The sequence below is a fragment of the Culex quinquefasciatus genome, chromosome 2 (assembly GCF_015732765.1).
Source record: "Culex quinquefasciatus strain JHB chromosome 2, VPISU_Cqui_1.0_pri_paternal, whole genome shotgun sequence".
In the NCBI taxonomy this organism is placed as follows: Eukaryota; Metazoa; Arthropoda; class Insecta; order Diptera; family Culicidae; genus Culex; species Culex quinquefasciatus.
Window position 1 is genome coordinate 214,928,937 of NC_051862.1, and position 27,668 is coordinate 214,956,604.

Sequence of the window (27,668 nt, forward strand, 5' to 3'; positions counted from 1 at the left end):
TTTTGATCCGGGGAACAACTTTGTACAACATCGCAAAGTGCTAAGAATTGATCCTGGAAAGATACAGGATGTTTTTTAGAGTTTACTTTTTTCGGCAAAATTTCAAAATATGCTAAAAAAAATAATCTGTATCTTTTCGGGATCATTTCCTAGCGCTTTGCGATGTTCTACAAAGTTGTTCCCCGAATCAAAACCTATAAGAAAACTCTTACATGATAAAGTTTTATCGGGTTGAGGAAAACTTTCTAGAAGAAGAGTTAAAAGGTGAAAAATAAATCAATTAAATTTATTGAAATTCCATTCTAACTTCATATCAAAACTGGAGCAACTAAACCATAACCAAATAAGCTAAAATTTTCAGGCTAGCTTTTTGGGTCATAGTACTTCAAAATTCCGGTTGATGCAAACGAAATTGAACACTTTTGTCTTTTTCATATATCCGTGAACCACGCTACTCCACAACAAAGACATTACGACAACCTTTCAAACGTAATTCCAGCGAAATCGACCCACCAACTGAACCGGACTGGAATGTGTACTACACACTCGGGGTTTCTCTCTTGATATTATCGTTGCTGCAGCAGCAAACCCAACTGCCACCCTGATATATCGCGGCGGCTATGTCCAAGTTCCGCGCTATCGCGCAGGTGTTCTACTTTGGAGGTTAAGTTCTCCTCCCGGTGTTCTACAGAACAATAAAACTTTTTGAAGTGCACACACCACCGTCCTGTGAACCAGATAAGACAGTTTCCCTCATGCTTATTTTTTGTTCAGTGTTTGCAACTCAAGTTACGAACAGATAAGTTTAGAACAACTTGGCTCCGAAACAAAGAACACGCGATGACTAATTCGTCAAACGACCACGAATAAGTCGGACTCGATAAGCAATCGCCACAAAACTTATGATGAGGCAAAACCAGCTGGAACAGTTTAAAAAAAAAACACAGTGAGTTATCGGTTACACTATACCTGGCTTGAACGTTACGTTGCTGAGGTGTGACAACAATTTATATTTATAAACATTCGCGCTTTTTGTTGTTGTTGCCAACACCACACCGGGGTTTGAGTGCGCTTATCTATGCAAATTTTGCAGCTGCCAGCACCGACCAGGCCAGCAGCAGTTGATTCGATTGGTTATCTAGGGCTTACCACCAAGTTGACGAGTTGACGTGCGTTGATTGGATGAGGTGGAAACATGTTGTATAACTGACTCCTAAATTAAAACCCTTTTTACAAAAACTAATGTGTACAATAACCACTTAAGTGCTCATAACATTTGATAGGGTTTTCAGATTTTCAATCTTGACATGGTCTTTCGATTATTCATCCAACGAAGGGTTACGTGGTAGATCACGACATAGTTTTTATCAAAATGTCTTAGTACCGGCTTGGAAAAAGGGTATGAATAACCCTTAAGTGCTCATAACTTTTCTTGGGGTTATCACACGTTCAGAATTGAATTGGCTCATTGGAAAGATCTTTAAAATACCATTCTAAAAATAATATCTGATTAGTTACAATCGTATTATGCAAAGACCAGAAAAATTAGAGTCTTGATAAAAGTATTTGCGAAAATATGCAAGAAAAAGTGAAGTGTGAGGCAAAATCCAAAATCATAAAAATAGTAACGATAAGAAACACCCACTCAAACAATGCAACAAAAAATCCTTCTGAAATACAGAAGACACTACCAACATGCAATAAAAATAAACGCATTATTTCCACTGCAAGCAGAGGGGGGATCATCTGCAAATGTGCATGTGTGAAAGGTGAACCCTGATAAGGGCTTCCAGTGTTGTGTGTGTGTTTGTACTGCTGTTGTCGCTGCACGGCTGGTGACAATAACTTTGTGCCACCCCCAACAACAATGGACCGACCCCCTACCACGTGTATCATTCTGTAACTGTGTGCGCTTTAAAGTGCTTTACTGCATTATCAAACGTGCTGCAAGCAGGCAGGAGTTGTGCATAAAATGAACAGTGGTATAAAAATGAGTTCAAACAAAAAAGAGTGTAAAATAAAAAAAAAACAGAAAAAATGGCAACAATTGCCGTTTCTCCCCCCGCGAAATGGCAGCACTGCTGCGGGTTGGGTGAATTGCAGCTTGTAATAATAACAGCGCACTGGTTGCACATTGAATTGGTGCGATAAGGTGAAGGGGGTGCTAGTTAAAAAGGTTGGAATGAGATCTGCCACTAATTTGATAATGTTATATTGTTTTACTTCTGCACTCATTTATCCACGATTTTTATCACGGTCAAGTCACTTTCGAATCGCCACACGGTCGCCGGGGCTAATTCTAATCGTGCCTTTGCTACCGGTTGATATCTCGCGTAGAATTGCCATTTTTAAAGGGCTTTTTTCTACTCTCGGTTAGAAATACCTTATTTAGGTTGCTGCACGATTCATGACTTTGATAAAGTTGAGAGAGAGAAAAAAATGGCGCGGACTATGGCCAACTCACCTGAAATGAAAAAAGGAGGAGAAAAAAAGATAAAATTAGAAAAAATATGAACCACACTATATAATTGCTTGTGCGCGGAATCGTGTTTATGGTCGCGCGATATTTAATCGGTTATTCGTGTGGGAGAGACTAAGGCTAGACAGAGAGTGTGCAAAAAACAATCGAGGAATAGAGAAGGAAAATAAAAAAAAGCTTAAAGGGTAAAAGGAGTTAATTGGTTTGTAGTTTTACTGAAGTTGGATCAAGCCACCCCACAAGCAACCCCGCCCCCCCCCCCCCTTCAAGGTGGTGATAATTGGATCAGCAGAAACGATTTTTTAATCGTTAATTACTGCCACATTACAACATGTTAATGGTTTTGCTCCGCTTCTGCACTCTAGTGAAGCCCATACAGCCCAACTCGAAACACCTTTCCCATGAGTCATCCCGGAGTCATCCGTGTCTCGAATTGGTCGAGTTTCGGATCATTCCGGAGGCGCCCAGTTTTTCGAGCCCTTATCTTATCGAAGCTGATTTCGTCTTTCTCGTTTCCTTGGCGGTGTTATCTACTCCAAAATGGAAAAGTACACGCAGAATAAGGGGAAGGAACAGGAACAGAGTAGACGAAAAAAAAGCCCTTGAGCAATTTCCGCTCCTAATGTTGCCGCAGAGGAGACCCATTAATCTGATAAAGTTTTAGGCATTCTGGAGTGGGGTGAACTAAGGTGACGCTACTCAGAGGAAGGAGGAATTCCGATGGTCTGAGAAATGAATTAAATGGCTGATTTTGAGTGAAACAAATTTGGTGATGTGTACATAATTGAGAAGGGATTATTCAAACCTTTTTTTAAACCTAACTTCTTTTTGATGGATATAATTTAATTGTCAATGATTGTTTTTTTTCTTCAAAAAATTATTAGGAAATCTCAAAAGATGGCTACTTGTATTCATCAAAATAGAGGATTTCTAAAGAAAATAAATTCATAAATCTTTTTACAGGTACAGGATTTTTTTATTCGATTTTCAATAAAATTCCTAATTAAAAAAAAAATTGAAAATTGATATAAAATTAAATAATAAAACGTTAAACTAATTTTAAATGTTTTAAAATTTTTACAGTTTGATCATAATCAAACGTAGTGTTTCATTTAGTAAAAATTACAGTAAAATAATGAAAACGTAGAAAATTGTTATACAAATTGCATAGACTGGAATCAAAAATCAAATCAAAAACATCCAACAATCAAAAAAATTAAATTCATTAAATATTTTAAAATTCAAAATCGATACAAAATAGAAAGTAATGAAAGATGAACTTTATATTTTTATTAAACTCGTACTGTCTAATGATTTTAAAATGATTTAAAAAAATTTGAGTAGATTAAAAAAAATCACAGAAATAAATATGTTTGTTAAGTGAACAAAGAGAGTGTAGCGTCTTTATTGTAATCTATGATTCACTTAACCCAGTATAATGTTTCGATAGCGTACAAAAGCAGATTTTATAATTTTGTTTTGAAGACATAATGATTTTTTTTATTTAATGAAGACAATACACATTGAATTGGATTAAGAAAAACATTTGGAAATTTGATTTGGATTTTTTAGAATATTCACTTTCATAAAATTAAAATCAGAAGACAAAACGAATAATTATATCAAAATGAAATGAAATTCCATCGAAAAAACATGTAAACCATTTAAAATGTTTATTTTTCTATTTTAATCAAATAGCGTTTTTGGCAGATTTTGAATTTTGGGATCACAAACCTATAAACCGAATATTTATACTGTCACTTTTTCAATTTTTTGCTTTTTATTCACATTTTCTGCTATCATTTAAATTGTAAAACAAATGAGTAGAGGCACAGTCTGGGACACTACAAAAATTAATGCAAACTTATTTTTACTACGAATACAGGAAATGTTAGTAAAAAACCCAGCCAAAGTTGACCCCTAAAAAAATGACATTTTTAAAAACACTGGCAAAGTCACATAAAACATGTCAAACTTCCAACCCTAAAATTTTCAAAATTTTAGGAGTTATTCTTCCCAATGCTTGTTAAGGCCGATGCAAATATTTAAAAAAGTTTTTGTCCCCCGGCCCTGGCCGAGGTCAAGGGGGGGGGGGGGCAAAAAAATAAAAAAAATGTATCGAAAAAAAAGATTTTGCATCGAAAATTTTCAAAAAATCTTAAGATTTTTTAATAAACCCAGAAATGCTAAAAATGATTTTAAACGCAGGAGAATGTATTTTAATTGGATTTCAGCTGGTTGCACTTGAATTTTCATTAAAATTTTGAAGTTTATTGTAAAAATATTTATTTTGCCCCCTGATTTTTCGGGCCAATTTTGAAGGGGGGGGTGACAAAAACTTTTAAAAATATTTGTACCAGCCTAATGATCGAAAAATGTTTAAAAAAATGATTTTCGACGAATTTTAAGATAAAATTTTTTTTTCGTGATTCGGTTATCCGAAGTTTCGATTATCCGAAGTGAAATTTTTCCGAGGCCTTCGGATAATCGAGTCTGGACTGTAGTTTGTAGAAGGTTAATTAAAATGTCAGTTTTTAGTTCTGTGATTTGAAACAACACTTAAATGTAAATAAAAGTAAAGATTTTACATATTTTTTTAGATTTTTATTTAAACAATTTAAACTTAACATGATTGTTTGAAATGACTTCCCGAACACGGGCAAAATAAAACCTTCAAAAAAAAATTTGATCAGAAGCGGATTAAAAAAAACAACAATTAATAAAAATAAAATTCAAGATTATTAGTAAAACATTGTTAAAAAAAGTTTCAAATTTTGAATCAGAAAGATGATTTCCTACACCCAAAATTCAGAGTCGTGAGAATCGTTCCCTCAAAAATTATTGAGGGATCAGTACCAAAATCGAAAGAATAATGCTACCAACTCACACCATCATAACAAATTCATAACAAAGTTCATTCGTTAATTGAAACAATAAATCTCCAACAAGTGTCATACATCGACATCTGACCACTCCTTAGTCACCAAGCTGTGGTGACAGAGGCAGTTAAGTCATTGGGTTAGTCTGTCAAAGGTCTCTGGTTCGATTCCCGGAGTCGACACTTTTGGTTTTTTGTTTGATGGATGAACTTTTTTTCCAAATGAACCTCGAGAGAATAATTCTTTCGCCCATCTCAAGCTGTGTTCTCTGTGTCCATGAATGGAATTACTTTTCTCTCGACTCGAGACCATTGTTCTCTAGGACGTTGCTGCCCAGTTTTGGGTGTACAAAATCATTACTTTGCCAAACTCAAGAACAATATTTTACAAATTTCCTTTGTTTCAACGCTGGAAAAAAATCTCAATCCCCGCAGAAACCATTTACGACCGATAATGACTGTTCCCCTCACTCCCCATCAGAGTAAGGGAATATGCGTTACTGATAGCAACCCCCAGAATCCGCCCGACGAGAGACATTAAAATGAAAAAGTATAACTCAAATCTTATCTTCCTGTCCTAGGAGGAATGAAAAAAAAACCCTCGCAGGGTTCCACCGGAAAGCTGAATGGCATTATAAAATCTCGAAGAAAGAAAAATTCAAAACAGAACACACGCACGTTTCATTCATGCAAATTCCCAACGCCAAGAACTTGCCATCGAGCGCGCGCAAAAACCAAAAAGCAATTATAATTAAACACATGATTATCACGCGGAAAACACTCTCGGCAATTGCCCGCGACTTGGTACTATATGCTCTTATGTTCATGTTCTATGCCTCGTCGTGTTATTACAGGTGCCGCGTGTTGGATATTCCTCGTGTCCATGTATTGGTAAAGGCGCCAGCAACACCACCACCGCCGTCGTCCTCCAATTTGCCAAGGAGTCCCACAGACCAAGATTGTCGTCGAGCAGGAGGTAGTTAAGGATTATAAACGCCGCAGTAATCCTTATCTCGGGTCCCTTTTCCCTTTGCCTACCCAATATTGCCCGGGTAGAGTGTCCTTTTACACATCCTGTGCCGAGCTGTGCGAGTGTTGGTGAGTCGGCGAAACCACAGCACACCCCCCGGAACGGAGACACGCATAATGCTGTTTGAAAGTGACGCTTAAGGGGTACCCTAACATTGAGTTGCGTGGGAAAAAAGTTTTGGGCGAAACAAAGTTTGCGCCTTCGAGATTCGAACCCAAGCGGAGCGCGAAATGTAGCAGGGATTGCGCCCTTACCAACAGCGCTACACGCGCTTCGCGCGCAGCAAGCGCTTGTAAGCAACAACGTTCAATTTATCGAAAATTGCGATTTTTAACTAGCAAGTGGTGTAACCCCTTAAAGAAAGGATCGACAAGGTTGGTGGATGTCGGCATCGTCGTTCGACTGCCGTATTGGCTGCGATATAGCGATTGTTATCGGAGCTGCAGTAACCAGTCACCAGACGAGGGCGCAGAACCAGCGTAGAAAAAAAACATCACATCCTTATCAGAACGCTACACGCTACACAGCTCACCCGGTCCGGTTCTTGGGCCAGCTGAGAAGAGAAGGGGCGGGTGAACTGGAATTAAAACACAATTAAAGTCATAAAAAATAATAGACTATTGATTTTTTTGCAACTCATTCCGCCGTTTTCAATTGAGTTCACGCAGCGTGCCCCTCAATTACCGCCACTATTTTTGCCATAAACATATTTTCACAATAAATAACTTAATCCCCGCTCCGGTGGCAAAACAGGTCTACACGAGTAATGCGCCGAAAGCAGCCATTAAACAAATCAAAGTCCATTTAAACTTATAATAAATTGATCCAATAACAATAAAGCAGAAGCGGCGCTCACGAAATTTAGTTATAAAAATAAACCCTTCCCCCCACAAAAAGCAAAACTTCAATTTCCAAATTGAGCCCTCCCAGAAACAATACGCCGCAGCGAAAGAAAAACAAATAATTTTTAACCGCCAAACATAAAACTAAAAATATTTGCTCTACCCCGTGCCGTGTCTCGTTCTCGTTTAGCGTGTCCCGAATTGGTCGTATCCCGGCGCAAATAAATAAATATCTAAATTGCAAAACAATAACCTACCCATTACGGTCGCTTCGGGACCCAGCTCGACTGTCATAGCCAACTCGATTCGTTCGCGTTTGTTTTTGTTTTCCTTGTGCGACAAAAAATATAAATTCTACACTCTACCGCCAGGCGCGCACTCACTGTCACACTGTCGTTTGACAATTGTTTCACCTCAACAACAAAGATGGCGGTCGGCCGCCCGCGCACTTGCACACAAAATTTGTTTTCACCTCTTTTTTTTGCTGTTATTATTTCATTTCGGCGATAACGGCGGTACGGGGTGTGTGCTCACGGCCCGGGAAGCGATCCGCGTGCGGATCTTGCTCCGGGAATCGCCGGGTGGACCGTACGGGGTGGTCAAAATCGCGAGGTGGCAGGAGCTTGCCTTTTTTATTTTGACGTTTATGTTTTTATGATGACTCGCCGCGCGCGTTGCTGCGTTTATGACTCATTGGTCGATATGACGGGCGAATCGCATAAAATGTGTATTTTTATTTATTGAATGCAGCGAGAATTTCGGCGGACGGTGACTGCGCTTTCGACACTTTTCTTCTTCTTCTTTTTTCTGCAGGTTGGGTATTGTGCAGTTAAAAACTCATCGCCAACTGCGATGATGCCGGAGACGGCGACAACACGCGAGACGCGAAGATTCAAACGGTTAGATTGTGATGGAAATGCTGATTTTGTTTTTGCTCGCGAGCGTTCACTCCGCGCCGCGCTCACTGACAGATCCTCTGCCCGCCGCCAACTCGCCGGTCTATCGGACTTTTTATCGCTTTCTGCTGAGTAACAACTTTGTTCACAATCTTCTCACTTTTATCGCCAGAAAAATATTTCAACTTTAATATTTATTACAAACATGAATAAAATTCAGGCATGGTCTCCACCGCGGCTCCTCTTGCAGAACAAAGAGACACGGCGAAAAATGTGCTCCGCGCAAATAAACTTTTGTTTGACAGGTTGTCGGCGGGTGGTTGCACGTGCGAACTCCGACCAGTGGAACGCTATAAATTGCAACACTTTTTTGCTCCACTGCGCGCCACCAACACATCCAAACTTTGTCACACATACACACTCACAACGCTGCGCGAGAGCGAGAGAGCAAACCCAATTCAAAACAGAACCAAGGAAAAACACCTCCACGGGAAAATCGCACTGTTGCGATAAAAGTTTGACATTTCCGTTTTGATTGCTATCGCGAACGCTGCGCGATTGATCGTTTCGGCCGATTACACGTCAATCAAGCTCGGGCTTCTTATCGTGATCACGACCGCTCTTCGTGACCCAAATCTACGCGCACACACACTGTTTCTAGCGGTTTCCCCCCTTCAAAACTCCCAAAACCACTCCGTTTCATTCACCAAACGTCACGCTACGCACCAACTGTCAAACGCGACCGTAAATGTCAAACGCGTCGCGCTTTCCGAATCGTCGTTTCGCCGCAAACGCGAAGCCTACTGCTGTGTTTATGTGTGCTGCACACACCGAGAGCGACTAAAAACTAAACCTACGTTTGGGTTTCGTATTTTTTACAGCCCCTTGCGCGTCGTTCATTCTGGCCATGCTGGCTGCTCTCTCTCTTGTACTGCTTCGCTCTCCCGCTCTCGCGCTCGCTCTCTCACTTTCGATACCACCGTGCGCCCGAAAAAGCCATCAATGGCTTCCCCCTAGCGAGAGAGCGAGGAGTGTTGCGGGACGCACGCACGCAAGGGGGTAGACACTAATGACTGTGTGTCGCCAGTGCTATCTCATGACAATATTCATTCCCTCCCCTTGGACCTATACCAGTCGCATGTCTGGTGCTGCTGCTGAGCGAGAGAATCAGCTTATCGTCTGGCGGATCGAGCGCGAGATATCATTCACAGACACAACTCTGTAGTTTCCCCTCTAATCAACACACCAGGCCTGTTTAGATGATGATGCTGTGGCGGTGACCGCGGAGTTCCCACCCGACCGTCCTCATCCGGCACGTGACTTTTCGAGGTAGGGAAATTGACACCCCACAAACTGGGAGAGTGCATTTACAAGGAGACCAGAAGTTAATCGGTCATGAGCACGTCCAATTTGGTCCCCTTAACCGGGTTGACACATACGGAGTTAGGAACCAAGTGTTAATCCCCTCTCTTATAAAAATCATAAATCCGGTCAATATTGGAAAGTGACGTGACTTTTGCACCGGGATAGTGATATTTTATTTGTCTCTTCTTTTTTTAATCAGATTTGCGGGGTCGCGTTGATTCCCACCACACACGCAATGATGATAGGGGTGTAATAATAAAACGAGCGGTGCGTGCATCAAATGATGGATCATTGAGTTTTGCGAACAGCTGAGATTATCGAGGGCTGTGGGACTACACAGAAAAAATGATGTAAATTTAGAACGTGAACAAATGCATGGTGTATGTAATATAACTTCAATTTATGTTGAAAATTAAACACAGAAAAAAATGATGGTAATATTCACATTGTGCACACACACCCACAAAAAAGAGGCAGTATTACACATTTTTAAGGTAAAATTACACATTATACGCTGCAAATGTTTTTTTACGGTGTAAGTGGTTATATTTTTTTGTATTTTTGATTTAATGTTATTGGATCAACCTTCAAGTTACTTTTGAAACCATATTAACAAACCTTTTACAGTACAAACTATGTTTTGGGGTGCTCTATCAAAGCAATGGTCATAGCGCTCGTTTAGGGCGTATTCCAGACTACTTACCTTCAAAAAATTATCAATTTCTAAGCGATTATTTGGGGATACTGTGCAAAATCTCACAAGAGTGCAACTTCTGTAGCTACTTTAGCTTTTCGTAATTAGTGTTTATCCATTCCTACACGGAGAAAAATGAGTTCCGCAAATCGTCAACTTACGATCATGAAATTGGGAACCACGAACTATGTGTGGTGTGGTAAATTGAGTTTTTCAAACATATTTTTTCAGTCTCCATAGTTTGAGTCAAAGAGACTGTCTGTCGATATTTTTAATGTTTTGATAAATGTAAGCTTGATCGTATACTATTAATATTTGTTTTCAAAGGCGATCAAATTATTTTATATTAATTTTAAAATAAGGCAGCTTAGCTGAATGAAACTTATTTTTTTTTTTTTTTATTTGCAAAGTTTATGATTGTCCCGTACAATAAATTTAATCTTTCTTCTCCACTACCTTCATAAGTTAAATTAATACATTATTATGTTGACTGTTTCATTAAGCACTAAGTATTATATTTTAACTCATTTATTTGAAATTTTTGGAGATAATATTTTTCGGGACAATCTATAAATTTTCTAAACCAAGTTAGGCCGTTGCAAATATTTTTCACAGTTTATGCCCCCCCCTCTTCAAAGTTGGCCTGAATAATCAGGGGGCAAACAAAATATTTTTTCGAAAAGCTTCAAAATTTTAATGGAAATTAAGGTTTAATCAACTGAAAACCAGTGCATTTTATCCCGCGTTTATAATCAAATTCAGCATGTTTGAACTCCTTTAAAAACATTTGAAATTTTCATGAAATACCAATGAAAGTTTTTTTGCGAAAAAAAATTCCGTCAATACCTCGATATTTTTAAAACTAATGATTGGAAAGCAACTGTACGCCTGTAAAATGCATTTTAAAACACTTTTTCATCAAAATGTTGAAACCTAGGCTTGTAATTTCAATTTTTATATTTTTTAATTTCTTTGCCACCCCCTCACTCGACTTTGGTCAGAGCCGAGGGACTTAAACTTCAAAAAATATTTGCAACGGCCTTAAAAGCAAAAAAAAAAAAAATCGAAATTTCTTGTAAAAAACAATTCAATACTGTGTTTTTTTTTAAAAAGAAAAAGATATATTTCCAGACATTTTTATTCAAAGATCCTATAAGATATGCAATAATTTTTGTTTATAGGACCTTTAAAAAAACTCGATTTGTAGGGTTTTTTTCAGTTTTGCCTTTTGAAAGTAATCTGGCGTATTATATCAAAGAACTCTTAAAGCATGATGACAATTATTTCCCCTCTCGATCATTTCACAATACTCATGCAGTCCTCGGAAAAAATTCACTTCGAATAATCGAATCACATTGTTTGTAGTTTGTGTCGTATTTTTGGTAGTTGAGTTCAAATATGACTGAAAAACGCTGTATATTGATTTGAATATTTCAAATCCTAGATGGGGGCCAAAATGACGCTGATGAAATATTGTCAAAAAAAGAAATGGTTATGTAAGAGGAATTCATCTACTCAAATGGGGTCACAGAACTCAAAATTAGGAAAGTAAAAATTAAGAAGAAAATTTTAAAAAGAATTATACTTATTATTGTTGCATTCTCAACAGTTTAGTACCTTTTACCTTTTACCTTTTTATCAACTTAATATCATCTAATTCTTTGCCCCAGAGTTTAAGAGAAAGTTGAAAAAAATCGTAGAAGTTTTGTTTTTTTAGTTTTTTATTTTGACAATTACATAGTTGAAATTTTGAAACTTGTGATTTTTTATTTCAAATTTTAGGCAGAGACAAAATCTGGAGTTTTTTATGGTTCCACAAATATTTTTTGTTTGCTTTTTGATTATTTTCAAAAATACCCAAAAATTAACATTTTTCTCTTGAACCTATTAAGAAACCTCAGCAATCATGGATTTGAATTTTTCAAATCCCATTAGAGAAGTTTAGGGGTCATACCCATGCTTGACAATCATAAATAAGACAGCGAAATTTTGTTTGTAATTTGTTTTCCAAAATAAAAGTACATGATCATTTTTTTCTATACAAAAATAAATCGTCTAATGTACCAACAAAATATTTCAAATGATTTTATTGAAATTTTAAATCATGATTTGACTCATTGTGATCCTTTTATTCTACGCCACACATCTCAAATTATTCCATCTAATGTTAATCCAAAACGCACTAAAACAACACAACTCAAAAGTTAGATGCCCGCGATAAAAGTGAGATTAGCCTCGTTGCTGCTGCTGCTGTGGGCCACTTCTTCCAAAAGTGCCCAGCGAGTGCAACAAGGGCACTGACTTTAATACACGAAAACCAAGCCATCATTGCCATGCCAGGCCGTCGATCAAACCAGCCTGATAAGGCATTATTTTAGATCGCCGCGAGCGTTAAGCCAACTCTAGAACAACGTTAGCTCTCTCTCTAATGCAGTCAGCGTTTAGAACTGTGAGCAACTTTGTAATATTTACTCACTAAACTGCTACTGCTGGCTCGCGAGGAGAGCAGAGAGAGAGCAGCCGAGCAAATTGGAGCTGCGAGCACGTTTTGTTGTTTGTTTGGCTTTGCTGCCGGTTTTTGCTGAGCTTGGCGGGAGAGTAAAGTGTGCTGCTCTGCTGACTGAGCTGCAAGAAGGTAGAAGGAAGTGGCATGGGAAGGAGGTAGAAGGAACGGGGAACACAGAAGAGAGAAGGCTGGAAATGATCTCCAAGTGTTGATAAGATTTTATTTATTGATAAAATTTTTATACCCAGGCAAAGCACAGGCTGGCAGGCGAACGAGGCAAACGAAGCACTGAAAGGCTGGCTGGTTCTGTGAGTTAAAGTGTATGTGTGTGTGTGTGTGTGTGTGTGTGTACACAGAGATGTTTGTCGTTGATAAGGTTTTCCGTAGCCCGAGTGTGTGTGTTGGTGAATAAGAGCAAGCAGCAGCAGCAGTGTCGAGAGCACATGCATTGGAAGCACTGCCATCGGTGCTATAAGTACCAGCACTACAACAGACAGTAGGGCAGTACAGCGTCGAGAAGCAATTCTATGGAAAATAATGATATTTATTTTGGAAAAATGTGGATAACACTAGATATCCACAAAACAATGATCTAAGTTATGTTTTAACAAACATATTTAACAGTTAAACACTTGTACATATTTTTTACTCTTTTCTAAATCATCTGATTTTTGACAGAATTAGGTTTTACACCGTGACGTCATTTGACAGCTCGTGTCATTTGACAGCTGTTTACATGGTGTTCGTCGATTGTCGACGAACTTCCCCGAACAAAATCGACGATCGCATCGAACTGTGCTGAGTCCATGTAAACAGTGCACTCCTTTCTAACCTCCAAATCGTGTCGGATTAAATCCTAATTGATAGCTTTTGACGTTCCGGTAGCCAACGATCTTAATTCAAAGCCTTTAAATAAAATTTGTACCAATTTTGTTGTTTGTCAAAAAATCTAAACCTGTAAAATTAAAAGCCTTTACATTATTAAAAATGCATAAATCCATGTTGTTTAATGTATTGTTTATTAATAGTTTATAATTGATCATACAAGTTTATAGTTACTAGATTTTTTTTTAATTTGACCCATTATTTTTTTTGAAAAAAAAAAAAAAATTGATAAAGGGAAGACATTAACATCAAATAAAATTGGCATTGAAGGTATCTTATCGAAACACCTTTAATGCCAATTTTATTTAATGGTAATGTTTTCCCTTCATCAAACATTTTCTCAAGGGTTCATCGCTCAAGGGTTCGTTAAAAAAATACGGCCATGAATAGAAAGAGGGGGCGGGGATCTAGGGTGTTTTGCAGCCCCTGTTGAAAATGATCAAAATGGGTTTTTTTTTATTTCCAACTTTTTTTCAAGCTCAGAAGCTTTTTTATTTTCTTGCGCATTTAAAAAAAAACCTTTTTTTAACTTTAAATATATATGCATTATGCTATATTACAGTGAAACATTTTAAATATTGACTCAATCTAACTAGACTCTTGAATCAGACAAATTTCTGTAAGTTTGCTTGAAAAAAGAATAACCAATGTTCAAGCCTCAAATTATTTGAATTTATACTGTAAATCTTAAATCAAGTTTTAAATGAAAAATGCGCGTATGAGATTTAAAGACAACGAATCTAAATTATAGCAGGTTCAATATCGTGTAAAGGTCAATTTTTTTTTGTTTTATTTTGTTTTATTGAAACCAAAAACAGATCTCGAAGTTAAAAAAAAACGATTTTGTGGCATACTAAGGTTGTTAAAACGATAACCTTGTCGTGGTTTGATAACGATAACAATACTTCAATCGTAATCACCAGAATGATAACGAAAGCAGTATATGAAAATCTACATATTTTTTTGAAAATGTAGCCAATTGTTAACAAAAAACATTCTCAGAATACGGTTTGCTTTGAATAACTTTATTAAATAATTTGCAGTACGGGGTTCAAAGGTACCGTAATCAATGTTGAAATTTGTATGGCTCAATCTCACCCCCAGGCCCATTCGAGTTTTTAGTGTAAAATTCTGAAATTTTCTCAAAATGTTGTTTGTTAATTACATTTTTGTCGTGTTTTGCAGTATCAATTGGCGTGACTTTTTGTATTGTGTAAAAAAAAACAATTCAAAATGTTTAACCCATCTGCAAATATTTAAAATTTATTTTTTTTGAAAAAAAAATTATTACCATTAGAAATACAAATTTATCAAATAAAAAATACATTGCAAAAATGCAAAATGCCTATTTTGAAAAATTAAGAAAATGTTATCGACGTAAATCGTAAATTTCAGTGTATTTATAAAAATACGGAATATCATGAAAAGTTGAGTTTTAATGTAGCGAAAATCTAAACAAAATGTATGTCGATTTTTATTAGTATTGAAAATTAAAAAAAATAATGTGTTTTCAAAGAATTGTAAAAATTTACTGTGTTTACGTAAACTTGGCTACATTATCAAAAACTATGTTTTATAAGCAGCTTGTTAAGTCAGGAAGGATTTTGTCTCAATAAATTCATTCTAATAAGCTAATTAAAAAAACTCTACTTTTTTTTAATTTAATAAACACATTAGCTTATAGGACCTTTACAAAAACTCTAGAAATGAGTTATTGTCGATTATATTATCGAAATTTGAGAACATAGCCAAAATTGTTGACCCTTTCACTGTAACTTTGATTTTGCCCGCACATTTCTCTCGCACTTTTGACAAAAAGATTTCGAAAAACTAGGCAACCAGTAGTTGTTTATTTACATTTCTAATCGCAGTTTCCACCAAACTGGACTTTCGCACTTCAAAATTGCGATTGACAGCTAAAAAGCAAGCGACAACCTCGGCTCGCTTTGATCAGTTTTTAGAAATTTTTGAATTTCCCTTGGCAGTTTGAAAAGTCGCAAAAATGCGATCGATAGCAATAATTTAGTGCGAAGTCCAAGTTAGTGGGAATGGCGCAATATGTTTTTGATTTATATATTTTAGGGGACATTTTCAAAATTCCAGAAAGAACCAAAAATTAGTCCCCAGAGATTTTCATAAAAGAAAAGCATTTTTTTCAAATAAAATACCTCGGAAAAAATAATTAGTCCAAATTTGTAATGTAAAATCAAATTTGCAATTTGATTTTGATGTGAATTTTAATTAAGTGCACCGTCATTCAGTAGAATTAACTTTAGAAAAAACGCAGATTCAAATTTTTAAAATCAGTGCCCATGTTCACCGATTTTTAAGAAAAATATTTTGAAAAACTGAGGAAATTTCAAACATTTTGCTTTTATGAACTTTGTTGATACGGCCTATGGTTGCTGAGATATGGCCATGCAAAGAAGAAGAAAAGAAAAATGAGATTTTTTTTCACAGTTTTGTCCAATTAGTTAAATGTTATAATTAGTAATAACATTTTCGAATGGGCTTAAACACTTAGGTTTCAAATTTTCAATTGTTAAGCCCGATTTTGAAATAATTTTAATTGAAAACAGCCGAAAATTTCACAAAATTTTGTGTTAACTTTCAAAATTGAAATCCTTCCTAAATTTAATAGGTTTAAATTGAAAATAAAAAATAAGTGAGTCTGAAAAGGAAAATTGGACTGAAAATTCTGGGTAAGGCCAAAAGTGCCAAACATTGCGATTTCCCTGAGAACTCCCCTCTCAAGCACTGTCCAAGGTTTTTTGGAAGAACTCATCGTCGCCGTCTTCGTCATCATCGTGGTCGTCAAGAGTGTTGAAACGAGCGCGAGTTTGAGCATTGTGCGAGGCTAATGAAAACAGACCAGCTGAGTTGAGCTCTCTCGTGGAGGATATCACGATGTTAAGGAGAGGCACTGATTCAAGAATGAAAGACCAGATATAGAGGCGATGCGATCGCTTCCAAGTATCAATCCGCTACAACACTGTTGTGTGACTCTGTTTTTGGAGGAGAGCTTTGAATAATCAATATCTCGTCCATCGCAAACTCGGCCACGCCAACAACAGTGTCTGGCGCGCTAATGAAGTATTCGTTGCTCTGGTTTGGGGAAGGTCGGCTGGAAGCAGCAAGTAACAGCAAGGTGGTGTGAGATTATAAAAATCAGATTGTCATATCAAGATATTACGCGATGACGAAGAGTTCCATCCAAGTCGAGAAGGGGGAAAAAAAGTTCCAGACCGTGGACGGATGGATTGAGCTTGAACCAGCAGGTCGTGACGCTTTGAGGTTATGTCGCTGTTTGGGCGACCTACAACTGTAGTCAGTGCGGATTTGATTTGACCAAAATAGGTTCTTTTACCCTACCCACCATACTTGGAACAATCCGAATCCGGATGGCTGAATCACGAGAGAGCGAGAACACTCCCTTATCAATCCTTAATCTGGTTCGCGGAAAGGCCAATGCGTCTGCTCCGTCCTTCCAATCCTCAGCCCCAGTCGTTGGAGCCTCGAGCACACTGGAAAAAGCGGAAACGGCACCGACTCCAGCAGATCTTCCCGACCCGATACGGTTCTTCGAGTTTGAAGAGTTGGTCCGGGAATAATACGTATGCAGGACTACAGCGGACGAACGAGTGCTCCTGGGACACAATCCAGATTTGGGGAATTTCGTGTGTTCGTGTGATCCGTATCGACAGTCCCGGGGACTCTCGGCACACAGATCTTTGTCCATTGTTTGCCAAGCTAGCGGCTAGCGGCGGTTGCGTTGACCTACAGCGAGATAAGAGTTCAAAAGAAAGTCCTCGCCCGAAAAAGTTGCTTCTGGAGCAGGGAGGGGACTCCAATTTTTCGAGATGTGGGTGGTCGAATCCTGTTAGTTACTTCTACTAAAGCTCACACGTGTGTGTGTGTGTGTTACGTCGCGACGCCGGGAGATGCCAACGGAACGTTTCGTTATCGCACCAGAACCATACACTTGGCCCCACCCGTTATCGGATTTGTCCGATCAACAATTTATACACAATGAATGGCCCACACTCGCTCACTCACTCACACTCCGTGATCCGGACTGGACCGAAGGGCTGGAGCTAGGCCACGCGTTGGTCGGTGGATTTTTTCGTCGTGCGTTTTTCGCGCCAGCGGTGTGATGGTGTGTTGGTTTGTGCTGTTTTTCTTTTGTTTAGAGTGAAAAGGAGCGAGTGTTGTGGAGAATTCTGGCTCATGGCTGTGTAAAAATCAGGGTTGGCTCCTTGCAAAAAAAAGAATGATTTTTGTTATCAGTTATATAATATAAAATGCAGGTATTTTTCAATTTTTATTTTCGACTGAGTGATGTTAATCTCTATTTTTGGGCCACCGAAATTTTGATTTTGATTGAAGAAATAAAAACTCAATTGTAAATATTTCTTTTTTTCCACAAAAATATTCTACATTTTAACAACAGAACGGTTTAAAACCCATTCCTTGTTCCTTCAAGTGTTTATAGATTATAGTATTTTAGTGACTACTTAAAACTCAATTTAATTATTTATTCATCAAGATGAACTTATATTTTAAAAAAAATCAGGTCATGATTTTGGGCAAGTTATTTTTTAATAAACTTTTTCTGTAATAATCTTTTATTTATGAATTTCTCGAATATATTTACAATATGTTTTAAAATATTTTAAATCAATTAATCGAGTTTTTTTTTGTTCTGTGATCCAAAAATATTTTTTTTAATCCCAAAAGAATAGTGAAAAAGGTTCTCATATTACCAAGTTTGTTGAAGATGTGACAGTTTTATGTTTGTCTAAATAATGTCGCGATTTTGTTTTCAAAGTTTCCCCTTTAAATTTCTCTAAAAAATTCAACTGTGTTGCGAGGAGTTAAGGGGTTACATACATGTAGAAAATCATAAAATTTCATATTACAGAAAATTTATTAAATCCACTAAAAAGATGATTTTCAATCACTCCTTAAAGTTTCATGAAGATATTACTTGATTAAACTGAGTGAGAGACGATTTTAACCTCAACATTTTGCCGTGCGCAAAGCGAACTGTCAATCTTTCTGAGCGTTTTTCTTTAAACACCGAGTTGATTTACGGGTGCCACGATATCTCGAGATGGGATGGACCAAATTGGCTGAAATTTGGGGTTAAGACTCCCAAGACATATCCCGTGTGCATGATGAAGCCCGATTTTGAAATTTTGCTTTTTTTAAATAAAAAAATCAAAAACTGACGATTTTTTATATGAAAAGCACAAAAATATTTTTATCTTTTTTTTAAATAAGTTTTTTGAAAATCAGCCTTCGTCATGCACACAGAACTGGTTTAACGAGTCATCACCAAAATTTTGAGCCGATTTGGTCAAGGCAGTGTTGAGATATCGTGGCACCCGTATTTTGAAACTACTAACTTCAAATAGCTATATCTCGGTAATGATGCAACCAAATGTATTCAAATTTGGTTTGATAATAGATGAAAATGTATATTTTAGTGCCCTGAAAACAGATTCTAAATAAAATTAAGTGTGTGCTCACACCAAGCTCTGGCTTTTTTGTCGATTTACATGTATGTAACCCCTTAACTGATCTATGAATCGAGCAGTTGTAGAAGATTCGTTCAAGAAAATGCCTTGGAATCTTAACAATCCAACTGTTTTAAAAATCCATTTCAAATAGTTTTTCAAAAGTTTTTGATATTGATTGAACTAAATAAATTATTAAAATAAATGTTTAACTTACAGTTAAGTTACTGAAAACTGCAGTGATCTCAAAACATAAAAATATATTTTCTGATCGACTTGGTGTTTTCGGCAAAGTAGACGTTTTAGAAAAATAGGAACATGGAGAAAAAATCCCGATTTTGTAATTTACTTTATCAGTAAGAGTTGAATTCCCCTAAAACTCTCGAAATTTATTATAATTTTGTGGGGGACTAAAAAGGCATTTTTCAAACAAGTTTTTTTAAATAGAATTAAAAACAACAAATTTTCAAATGTAAATGACTTCATGATTATTGATTGATAATGTGCATAGTTTTCGAGTAAAAGGCATTATTTTTTTCGAAAAGTGTTATTTTTTTACTTTGACGATGATTGATGAAAAACCTGTTTAAATCTGTGAAAACATTTTTTTTTTCAATTTCATCTATTGAGCGCTCATTTTTAAAATCGCGATATCTTGGAAACTATTGGTACCATTTTCAATGTTAAAAAAATAAATCTTCTGTGAAATAAATTGCTCTGTCAAATTAGCTTATTTCAAAATTTTCTAATCTAGTCTTACATCAAAAGAGGGCTACAACACATGTTTTGGACCTAGATTTTTAAATTTCAAAATTATTTTTCTTAAAAAGAGCAGTAAATTTCACAAAAGTATCATTTTTTACATTTCAAACGAACCAATAATTCGGAGATATCAGGTTATCAGGAATGAGGGTTAGTAAGACGTTAGAGGATTAGAAGACTACTATTTCACAAAAATCGAACATTAAGAAGCTCAGCAACGGAACTCCTGGAGAAACAAATAATTCAAAAAAATAGAGGTTGCTTTTCCTTTTTTTTATTGCAAAAAATAACATAAAAATATTTTTTTATTACGTTTTCCAAGGATTTTTTAACATAAAAAAGAATATAAGTTAAAACCGGTGCAGCATACAAAAAAATAAGCCATTTCTGATTACAAATTGAGTTTTGCATCTTAACATAATTTTTTGAAGTGTTGCCTGGTAATTATTTCGATTTTTTTCAAATTCTTTTCTCCATCCTAATTTGGATATTCAATTTTTATCGATAAAAAGGAAGATATTTTCCGTGTAAACGCACAATTGTTGTCCTCCTAAAAATTGGCGGACTTGTATCAAAAATGAGCAAGTGAATATCGATTCTGTATCTTGGGAAGGAATTTTTTGATCGATTTGATGTCTTCGGCAAAGTTGTGGGTTTTGATGAGGCTTTTAAGATAGGTACACGGAAAAAGAGTTACCTTCTTTTTTATTTATTAAAAATTGCAATCTGGTACGAAAAATATGAATTCTTGGAAAAAAAAATCGAAAAAATTGTTAGACAAAATAAAAAAATGCATTGTGTAATTTGCAATCGAAAATGATTTTATTTTTATTTTCGATATTGTACACCGATTATGTATGAAAAACTAATGATGCAAAAAAAAATTAAACAAATTTTCATCCTCATAAAAAAATATTAAATTAAAAAAATCGAAAATATTTGCTACATTTTAGAGAACAACTTTAACTTTGATTCAATGTGTAATTTAAAATTATTCATGCTTAATTGTTAATTGAATCGTTTTTTTTTTGTTTTGATGAAAATCATTTCCGAGCATTGCGTCTAGATTCTAATGAAATTATCCCTATAAATTTTTTAGTTACAACCCTGCCTTTTCACATAACCTTCGACGAAAAAGGCCGAAAAAAGTCGCCGTTATCTCTCTCATTCGTCCTAGAACCCCCTCTCGTCCTTTAACTTTACCTCACCTTATCCGTCCAAATCAACACTCAGTCCGTCAAAAGAACTACAACGGCGAACGATTCGAGGGTCCTTTCCACGCAACCCACAACCCACATCCACCCCCTGATTGCCACCCTGCATTTCGTTTATCTCTGGCGTGGCGAGTTCGCGTTCGTGGGGGGCTGATTGATGGAAACTGATAGCGATATTATTATATTTTACAACGGTTCAGTGAACCGATTGGGGGAGGTGTGAAAGTGGGGAAGGTTTTGGGGTAAATTGGGACATTACTTTTTGCGGTGTATTAGTCGCTGTGTTCAAGAAATTACTCAAGGTTTCAAAGTATAAAAATGTCTAAAAAATATTAAATCAAGATTTTGCTATCTTCCAGAACTCGAGTCATTCACTGTCTCCAAAGGACATCTCTCCCCCCTCAAACTACCTCCTCCACCACCACCATCAACCGGCGAAAGGACCACCAAAGCAATGAAAACGAATTGAAGCTTTTTCCTCTCCTTATCAGTTTTATACATTTTCCTATATATTTTCGGTCTTATCAGCTGGCAGCGATGAACGTTGCGATACCGACCTCCCCCCAACCCTCAACTTCCTTCCGGCAGTGATGGTGGCACGTGGAAATCCAAACAAAACTCACACAGCGACAGGCCACCATCAGCTGGTCCTGGTAGTATTAGTGCACTCTCGTTCCGAGCGAAAAGCAGTAAAACCTCGACCTTATCAGATCGACTTTTCCGTATTTTCCCGCCAAAGTGCTGCTGCTCCACGCGAGGGGGGGACTCGAAGCGATAGCGACTTGGCCAAAAATTTGACTCGACTAGCCGAGAAAGGGAGATCCGTCGGAGCTGATATCCTTGGCAAAGTCCTGAACTCGCTGGCGATGCGATGGTGGTAGTGAGTGTCCTTCGCCTCTTTTTCGTTATCTCCTCGCAGCCCATCGCTTTTCATCACACAGGAAACGAAGCAGCAGATAGCAGCGTGGAGATAACGGCCGTGAACAACAGAGTAGAGTGTAGAGTGTAAAGTGGAGTGGTGCACTTTGGGTCTGCGGGAGTTACCTCGTGCTACCACTACTACTATGTATAGTGTGCGCACTGCTCCTTCACTTTTATGTTGATGCCAGTTTTTGGTTCGTCGTCGTATCTATGCTCTTTCCCAATAATGCTGCTCAGGATCTTGGAGTGGGTTTGTTCGTGTAGTGAGGCACGGAGGGAATTTTCTTATTCAGTAAATAATGTTACCATTTTTTAAACAAACTTGAAACTGTACTTCTGTAATTGTAAAAAAAAGTTATCAAAATTTGAACCATAATATCAAGTTTAATAATAATGCTCACGTCAGTTGATGTTTAAATTTGGAATAAGTACGACGCATTTTTTGCTTTATTTTTTCCAGGATAAATAACGGTAGAAAAATGTTTATAAAATCATTTTAAAATTTCAATTGATTTGACACTCATCTTTTAAATGGCCAATATTTGAATATTTTTTTGTTTTTGGGAATTCAAATTCAGGTAAAAAAATCTGAGGAAGTTAGGAATATATTATCTTAAAATTGATGACGATGACGATAGTAGTCTTATTCTCGAAGGTGTCATTTCAACATCATCGTCATCACCGGATGATACTAATATTTGCTACCGTTATCAGGGGTGACATTAAGTCTGGGGGTGAGATTGGGTCATACAAAAATGCTGAGATTTGTATAGCCCAATTTCACCTATAATGACGGTATTTTTTCAATTTCAACGTTAGCAAATGTGCTGGTTTTAAATTCATATATTTTTTTAATGTTATTTAGGTTCAATTTTTCGGATTGGAGTCCTAAATTATGAAAAATGAGTATCTAATCTTTTTTTATATAAAAAATATATATATATTTTATATATATTTCCTCCAATTGAAAAACAAGTTTGAAAATATGTTTCGACATACCTACTTGAATTTAGTTTTGACGAACCACTCAATATTTAGTGAGAATGATATTCCAACGTTTTCAATCGATATGGTTATCGTTTATATTTTTTTTCATCCGGCATCATTGAAATACGTTAGTTAAATCGGTAATATCTATAGCATTAAAATAAACTAATTTAAATGACATCTTTTCTTTACTATTGATTTCATTAAAAAGGTCAGAAAACTTCACAAAATTTAAAAAAATTGTTTTCGAGATATCGTTGATAAAAAACCAGGGATAATTGAGCAACACTAAGAATATCTCATTTATCTGTTCTGCATGGCTATATTTCAACAACAAAAGGCCGCATCAACATACTTCAAATAAGGCCGTGGCAAATATTTTTCAAAGTTTATGTCCACCCCCCCCCCCCCTTCCTTTTAAAATTTGTCCAGGGGTCAGAAAATATATTTTTTCAAAAAACTTCAAAATTTTAGTGAAAATAGAAGTTAAATCAGCTAAAAACAATCTAAAATGCATTTTCGGCATCGATAATCATATTAAGAATAATTGGGCTCGATTACAAAAATTTTGAATTTTTATAATGTTCCAAACAAATCATCAATACTTTGATATTTTGGAAACTAATGATTGCAAAACAACTGGACGGCTGTTATAAAAATTTCAAAACATTTTTTTATTCAAATGTTGAAACCATGGCTCGTAAACTCAATTTTAATTTTTTTTTTATTTTTACAATAAAAACTCGGATGAGATCGGGTAAAAATTTCTAAATTTTCTGATACGTTTTGATTAAGAATAATGAAAACTAAATGTCCCATGTCATTTTTGGACGATTCTGACATTTTATCATTTTGAAGCTTAATTTTACGTATATTTTCAGAAAAACACATAAAATCTAGTACTTTGTTCAGAAAATCATTGAAAACAACACCAAGTCTGTTTGTCCCATCGTTGAACTTCTACGCATAATTGTCCCACCAAGTATTTTCTATCACGAAATCATGAGTATTAAGAAGCATTTCATCTTGTGTACCTGTTTAGCTGTAAGAGGATTACAAATAAGGGTGATAAAATGTTAACCGGGGTGATTAGAGACATATAGGGCGAATAGAGACCCACGGGACAATTATGCGTACACAGCAAAAAAATCCGATGGTAAAATCGCATGCAAAAGCATGCACATCACCTTCGTCAAAATAAACACTTCATATTACACACTGCATGTACATTTTTTGCAAAAACAAAAAAAAAGTTGGAACCGACGGGATTCAAACCCAGCACCAACAGTAAGGACTGGCGCCTTAGTCCACTCGGCCATCAGAACGATGAAACGTTGTAAGGATAAACGCATATATGAGCTTGACATTTCGGTCAAGTAGGTTTCCCATACTGATGGGCTACATATTTTTGGGTGTAAAATTACATCAAATTGCAGAAAATAATGCAATATTTTTTTTACAACCAGGCCTTTTACAGGCAGCTGGATTACTCCTTTTTTAGCTGTGTAGAAACACAGAAATCGATCAAAAAAAAAATCAATCGCGTTTTTCCCTTTTTTGAACATGGGACAATTATGCGTAGAACGGCAGTACTTCCAATAATAATCCTCAAAAACTAAGGAGCTGAAAACACATTTTAGCTGATACTTGAATTGTTTGTTTACTATTTATAATACATTATATAACGCTTTTCAATTGTTTTTTTATGCCTATTGCTAATTTTGAATTTTTGGGCAGCAGATACAATAAAATATGTGAGGGCCTCGTGGCGCGGTGGTTAGCGGCTTCGGCTGCTGATCCCTAAGTTGCTATGGGGCGCGGGTTCGATTCCCGCCTTATCCTCCTGGCCTTCTATCGAATGGAGAAGTAAAACGTCAGTCGATTTGCGTAAAAGAGGTTTTGGGTGACTCACCACACACAATCTTCGGACGCCTATAAATGAGCAGAAACTGGCAACAGAGACCAAAAAAGACCCGGGGTCGTTAAAGTGGATTTCAATAAAAAACAGACTTTTAAAAATTACAGTAGACAAAGCTGGGCATGAAATTTAAATGTTTATTTTGCTCAAAAGCATAATTTCAAGTTAAAACTTTTAATTTTAGACACAAGTTATCAATGCTAATATACAATAGCATTTCTTACAAATAACAATAAAAACTATCTTGAAGATGCTACAAATTCGATAAAAATCACGTCTTCTGAAAAATAAACAATAAGCCATTACAATTCCTAAGAAATTCAAAGTAATCCACTTAAACAAAATGGTACGATTTCACCTTATAAAAGTTTATAAACTATATCTTCTCTACAAAGGCCAACGCAAACTTAATTTCGAGGTCTGCGACCCTATTTCTACTAAATGTGAATGGATAAAGTGATTAAGAATGTTTAAATCCAAGATGGTTGCAAAAAAGGCGATGATGAAATATGGGAGAAATATATTTTGAAATTTTATAGGCAATCAACTATAAAATTTTGACTAAAATGGGATCGCAGAACTAAAATTTGATGTAAAAATAAAATAAAATTTTATTCGATTATCCGAAGTCCTATACAAACCTTCGGATAATTAATCTTCGGAAAATCGAGTCTGGACTGTATCGACAATTTTAAGTATGAATTTTACCTAGCTTTTGTGATATTTTAAGCAGGTTCCCTGAGAATTTTGAACGGTTAGGGTAACATCAACTGAATTGTTGAAGTCGGACGATATTTCCCTCCGTGCCATCCACTTTGCTATCAGCTCAGGATGGAGACACACCAGACAACGAACCGAAAGATCCATTCACTAGCGATAGCGAAAAATTGTATAAGGATTCGATTCCTGAGTGGTGGTGGTGATGGTGGCCTTCGAAGTACCACCGGACTTGAGCAAAAACAGATCGTACCATCATCATGCGGGACAATCTCTCTTTTTTCGTCAGTACAAAAATACAAGCACACACACATATGCATGCCACACACTCAAACAGAGAGATCTGAAGATCCGAAGGACGACGACGACGACGACGACTAGCCAAAAACCGTTCCGATTCAATATATATTTTATTTTATTCCCTTCGTTCGTAATCAGCCAAATAAAGAGATAACAACATTTATGTGTGCTGGTCTCTCCCTCTCTCGCTCTTTCACTACTTATCTTTCCTTTTTCTGTCTCATTTCCCCATCTTGAGCTCGAAGAGTTTATGCGACTCCTCAAGTCCTGGAATGCTTTTAAGAGATTCGGGCTATCTCTGGGACTGTTTTTTTTTCTTCTGTTGTTTCTTGCTTCCTTTTCCAACTTGAATGTTTTTTTTTGCGGATTTTGGCAAACTTCTCTCTCTCACACACACTCAGTTTCAGTCTCGTCGATTCCGGTGTGCGGTGTGTTGAGGTGTTATCTCCGAGCTGCAACTCAAGGACACTATCGGCGTACGAATGAGAGTGGAGGATGTGTGCGATTTTTTGTTGTTGCTGTTACCTCCTGTTGGTTGGATTGCATAAAATTGGATCTGATCTCGGAGGACTTTTGCGTGTGTGTGTGTTTTGTTGCGATTGTGTGGTAGGACTAGACGAATTGGAAAGCGATTTGGGAGAATCAGTTTCGAGTCGGAATGGAAAGAGGCTATTTTTATCGCACTGGGGCCAGACATGTAAGCGATTTATACACGCAGGGGCAGCAGACAGAGATTTTTACAAATTTGAGAGGTGTTTAATGGATTTTGTTTTGTGAAGTTATGAAAGCTTATTTATATATTTGAATATACAAATGACACTTTTTTACGTTTTATAGAAAATACTTGTTGCTCACAATATCTTATTTATTTCTAATTCTTATAAACAAAATTATATGTTTGGAATTCAGCACAGAAAAAAAAAAAGTTGAATTTTGGAATGTTGAAAACTTGGCAGGCTGAAAGTTGCCTCTTATTTGAGTAATATTACATAAAAAATGTGTAAAAATGTGAATCTGATTAATATTCATCAAAAACTGATGGAAATTCATTATTTTCTGGGGTTAAATTAATCATTTTTTTGCCACAAAATCTGTCACCATTTCCTGATAAATATTACCATCATTTTTTCTGTGAGTATCATTCATTTTATTTTTTTCAAAATTCAATATTACGCCCTTTTAAAATATTAGTCTTGCTTTAAAAACTTTAAAAATATTTTTTTCGAAAAGATCAGAAAATTTTACGAATGTTTAAAATTTTAACATTGTAAATCGGACCACTAGTTGCTGAGATATCGTCATTAGAAAATGGTGGGTTGTTTGGGTGAGACTTAGAAAACGTAAATTTTCCTGTTTTTAAACCTTTGCATGGCAATATCTCAGCAACTAAGGGTCGTACCAACAAAGTTCAAAAATGCAAAATATAGAGAATTTACTCAGCTTTTCAAAAATATTTTTTTCAAAGGTGGGCAAACATGTGCACTTATTTTATAAAATGAAAAACTTCGACTTTTTTCAGAAAAGTCACCTAAAAATGGATTTAACTTGAAAACGGTGCACTTTATCAAAATTTCACTAAGGGACCATCCATAAACCACGTGGACACTTTTTTGGGAATCTGTTACCCCCCCCCCCCCCTTCGTGGACAATTGTCCATACAAAAAAAATCTTTTTTATATGGAACGTGGACAATCGCCATAGCCCCCCCCAAAAGTGTCCACGTGGTTTATGGATGGTCCCTAAAGTACTTTTTGA

At 36.4% G+C, this 27,668-nt stretch overlaps 1 protein-coding gene across 3 annotated transcripts in view; it reads right to left on the reverse strand.

Moving 5' to 3' along the window:
* LOC6037987 (zinc finger protein ush) overlaps window positions 1–27,668 on the reverse strand; it is a 339,804-nt gene that overhangs the window by 172,287 nt on the left and 139,849 nt on the right. Inside the window, exons 1-2 of one of the 3 annotated variants that reach the window (XM_038254326.1) lie at window positions 8,852–8,960; window positions 7,487–7,906 (exon numbers count right to left, since the gene is read on the reverse strand). The exons of 1 other annotated variant lie outside the window; for it this stretch is intronic. In XM_038254326.1, coding sequence (XP_038110254.1) covers window positions 7,487–7,523 — 37 coding nt within the window. In that variant the 5' untranslated portion in view covers window positions 7,524–7,906; window positions 8,852–8,960. Of the gene's footprint in view, window positions 1–7,486; window positions 8,961–27,668 lie in introns of those variants that run through there. One more of the 3 variants, XM_038254325.1, reaches the window with a different exon arrangement.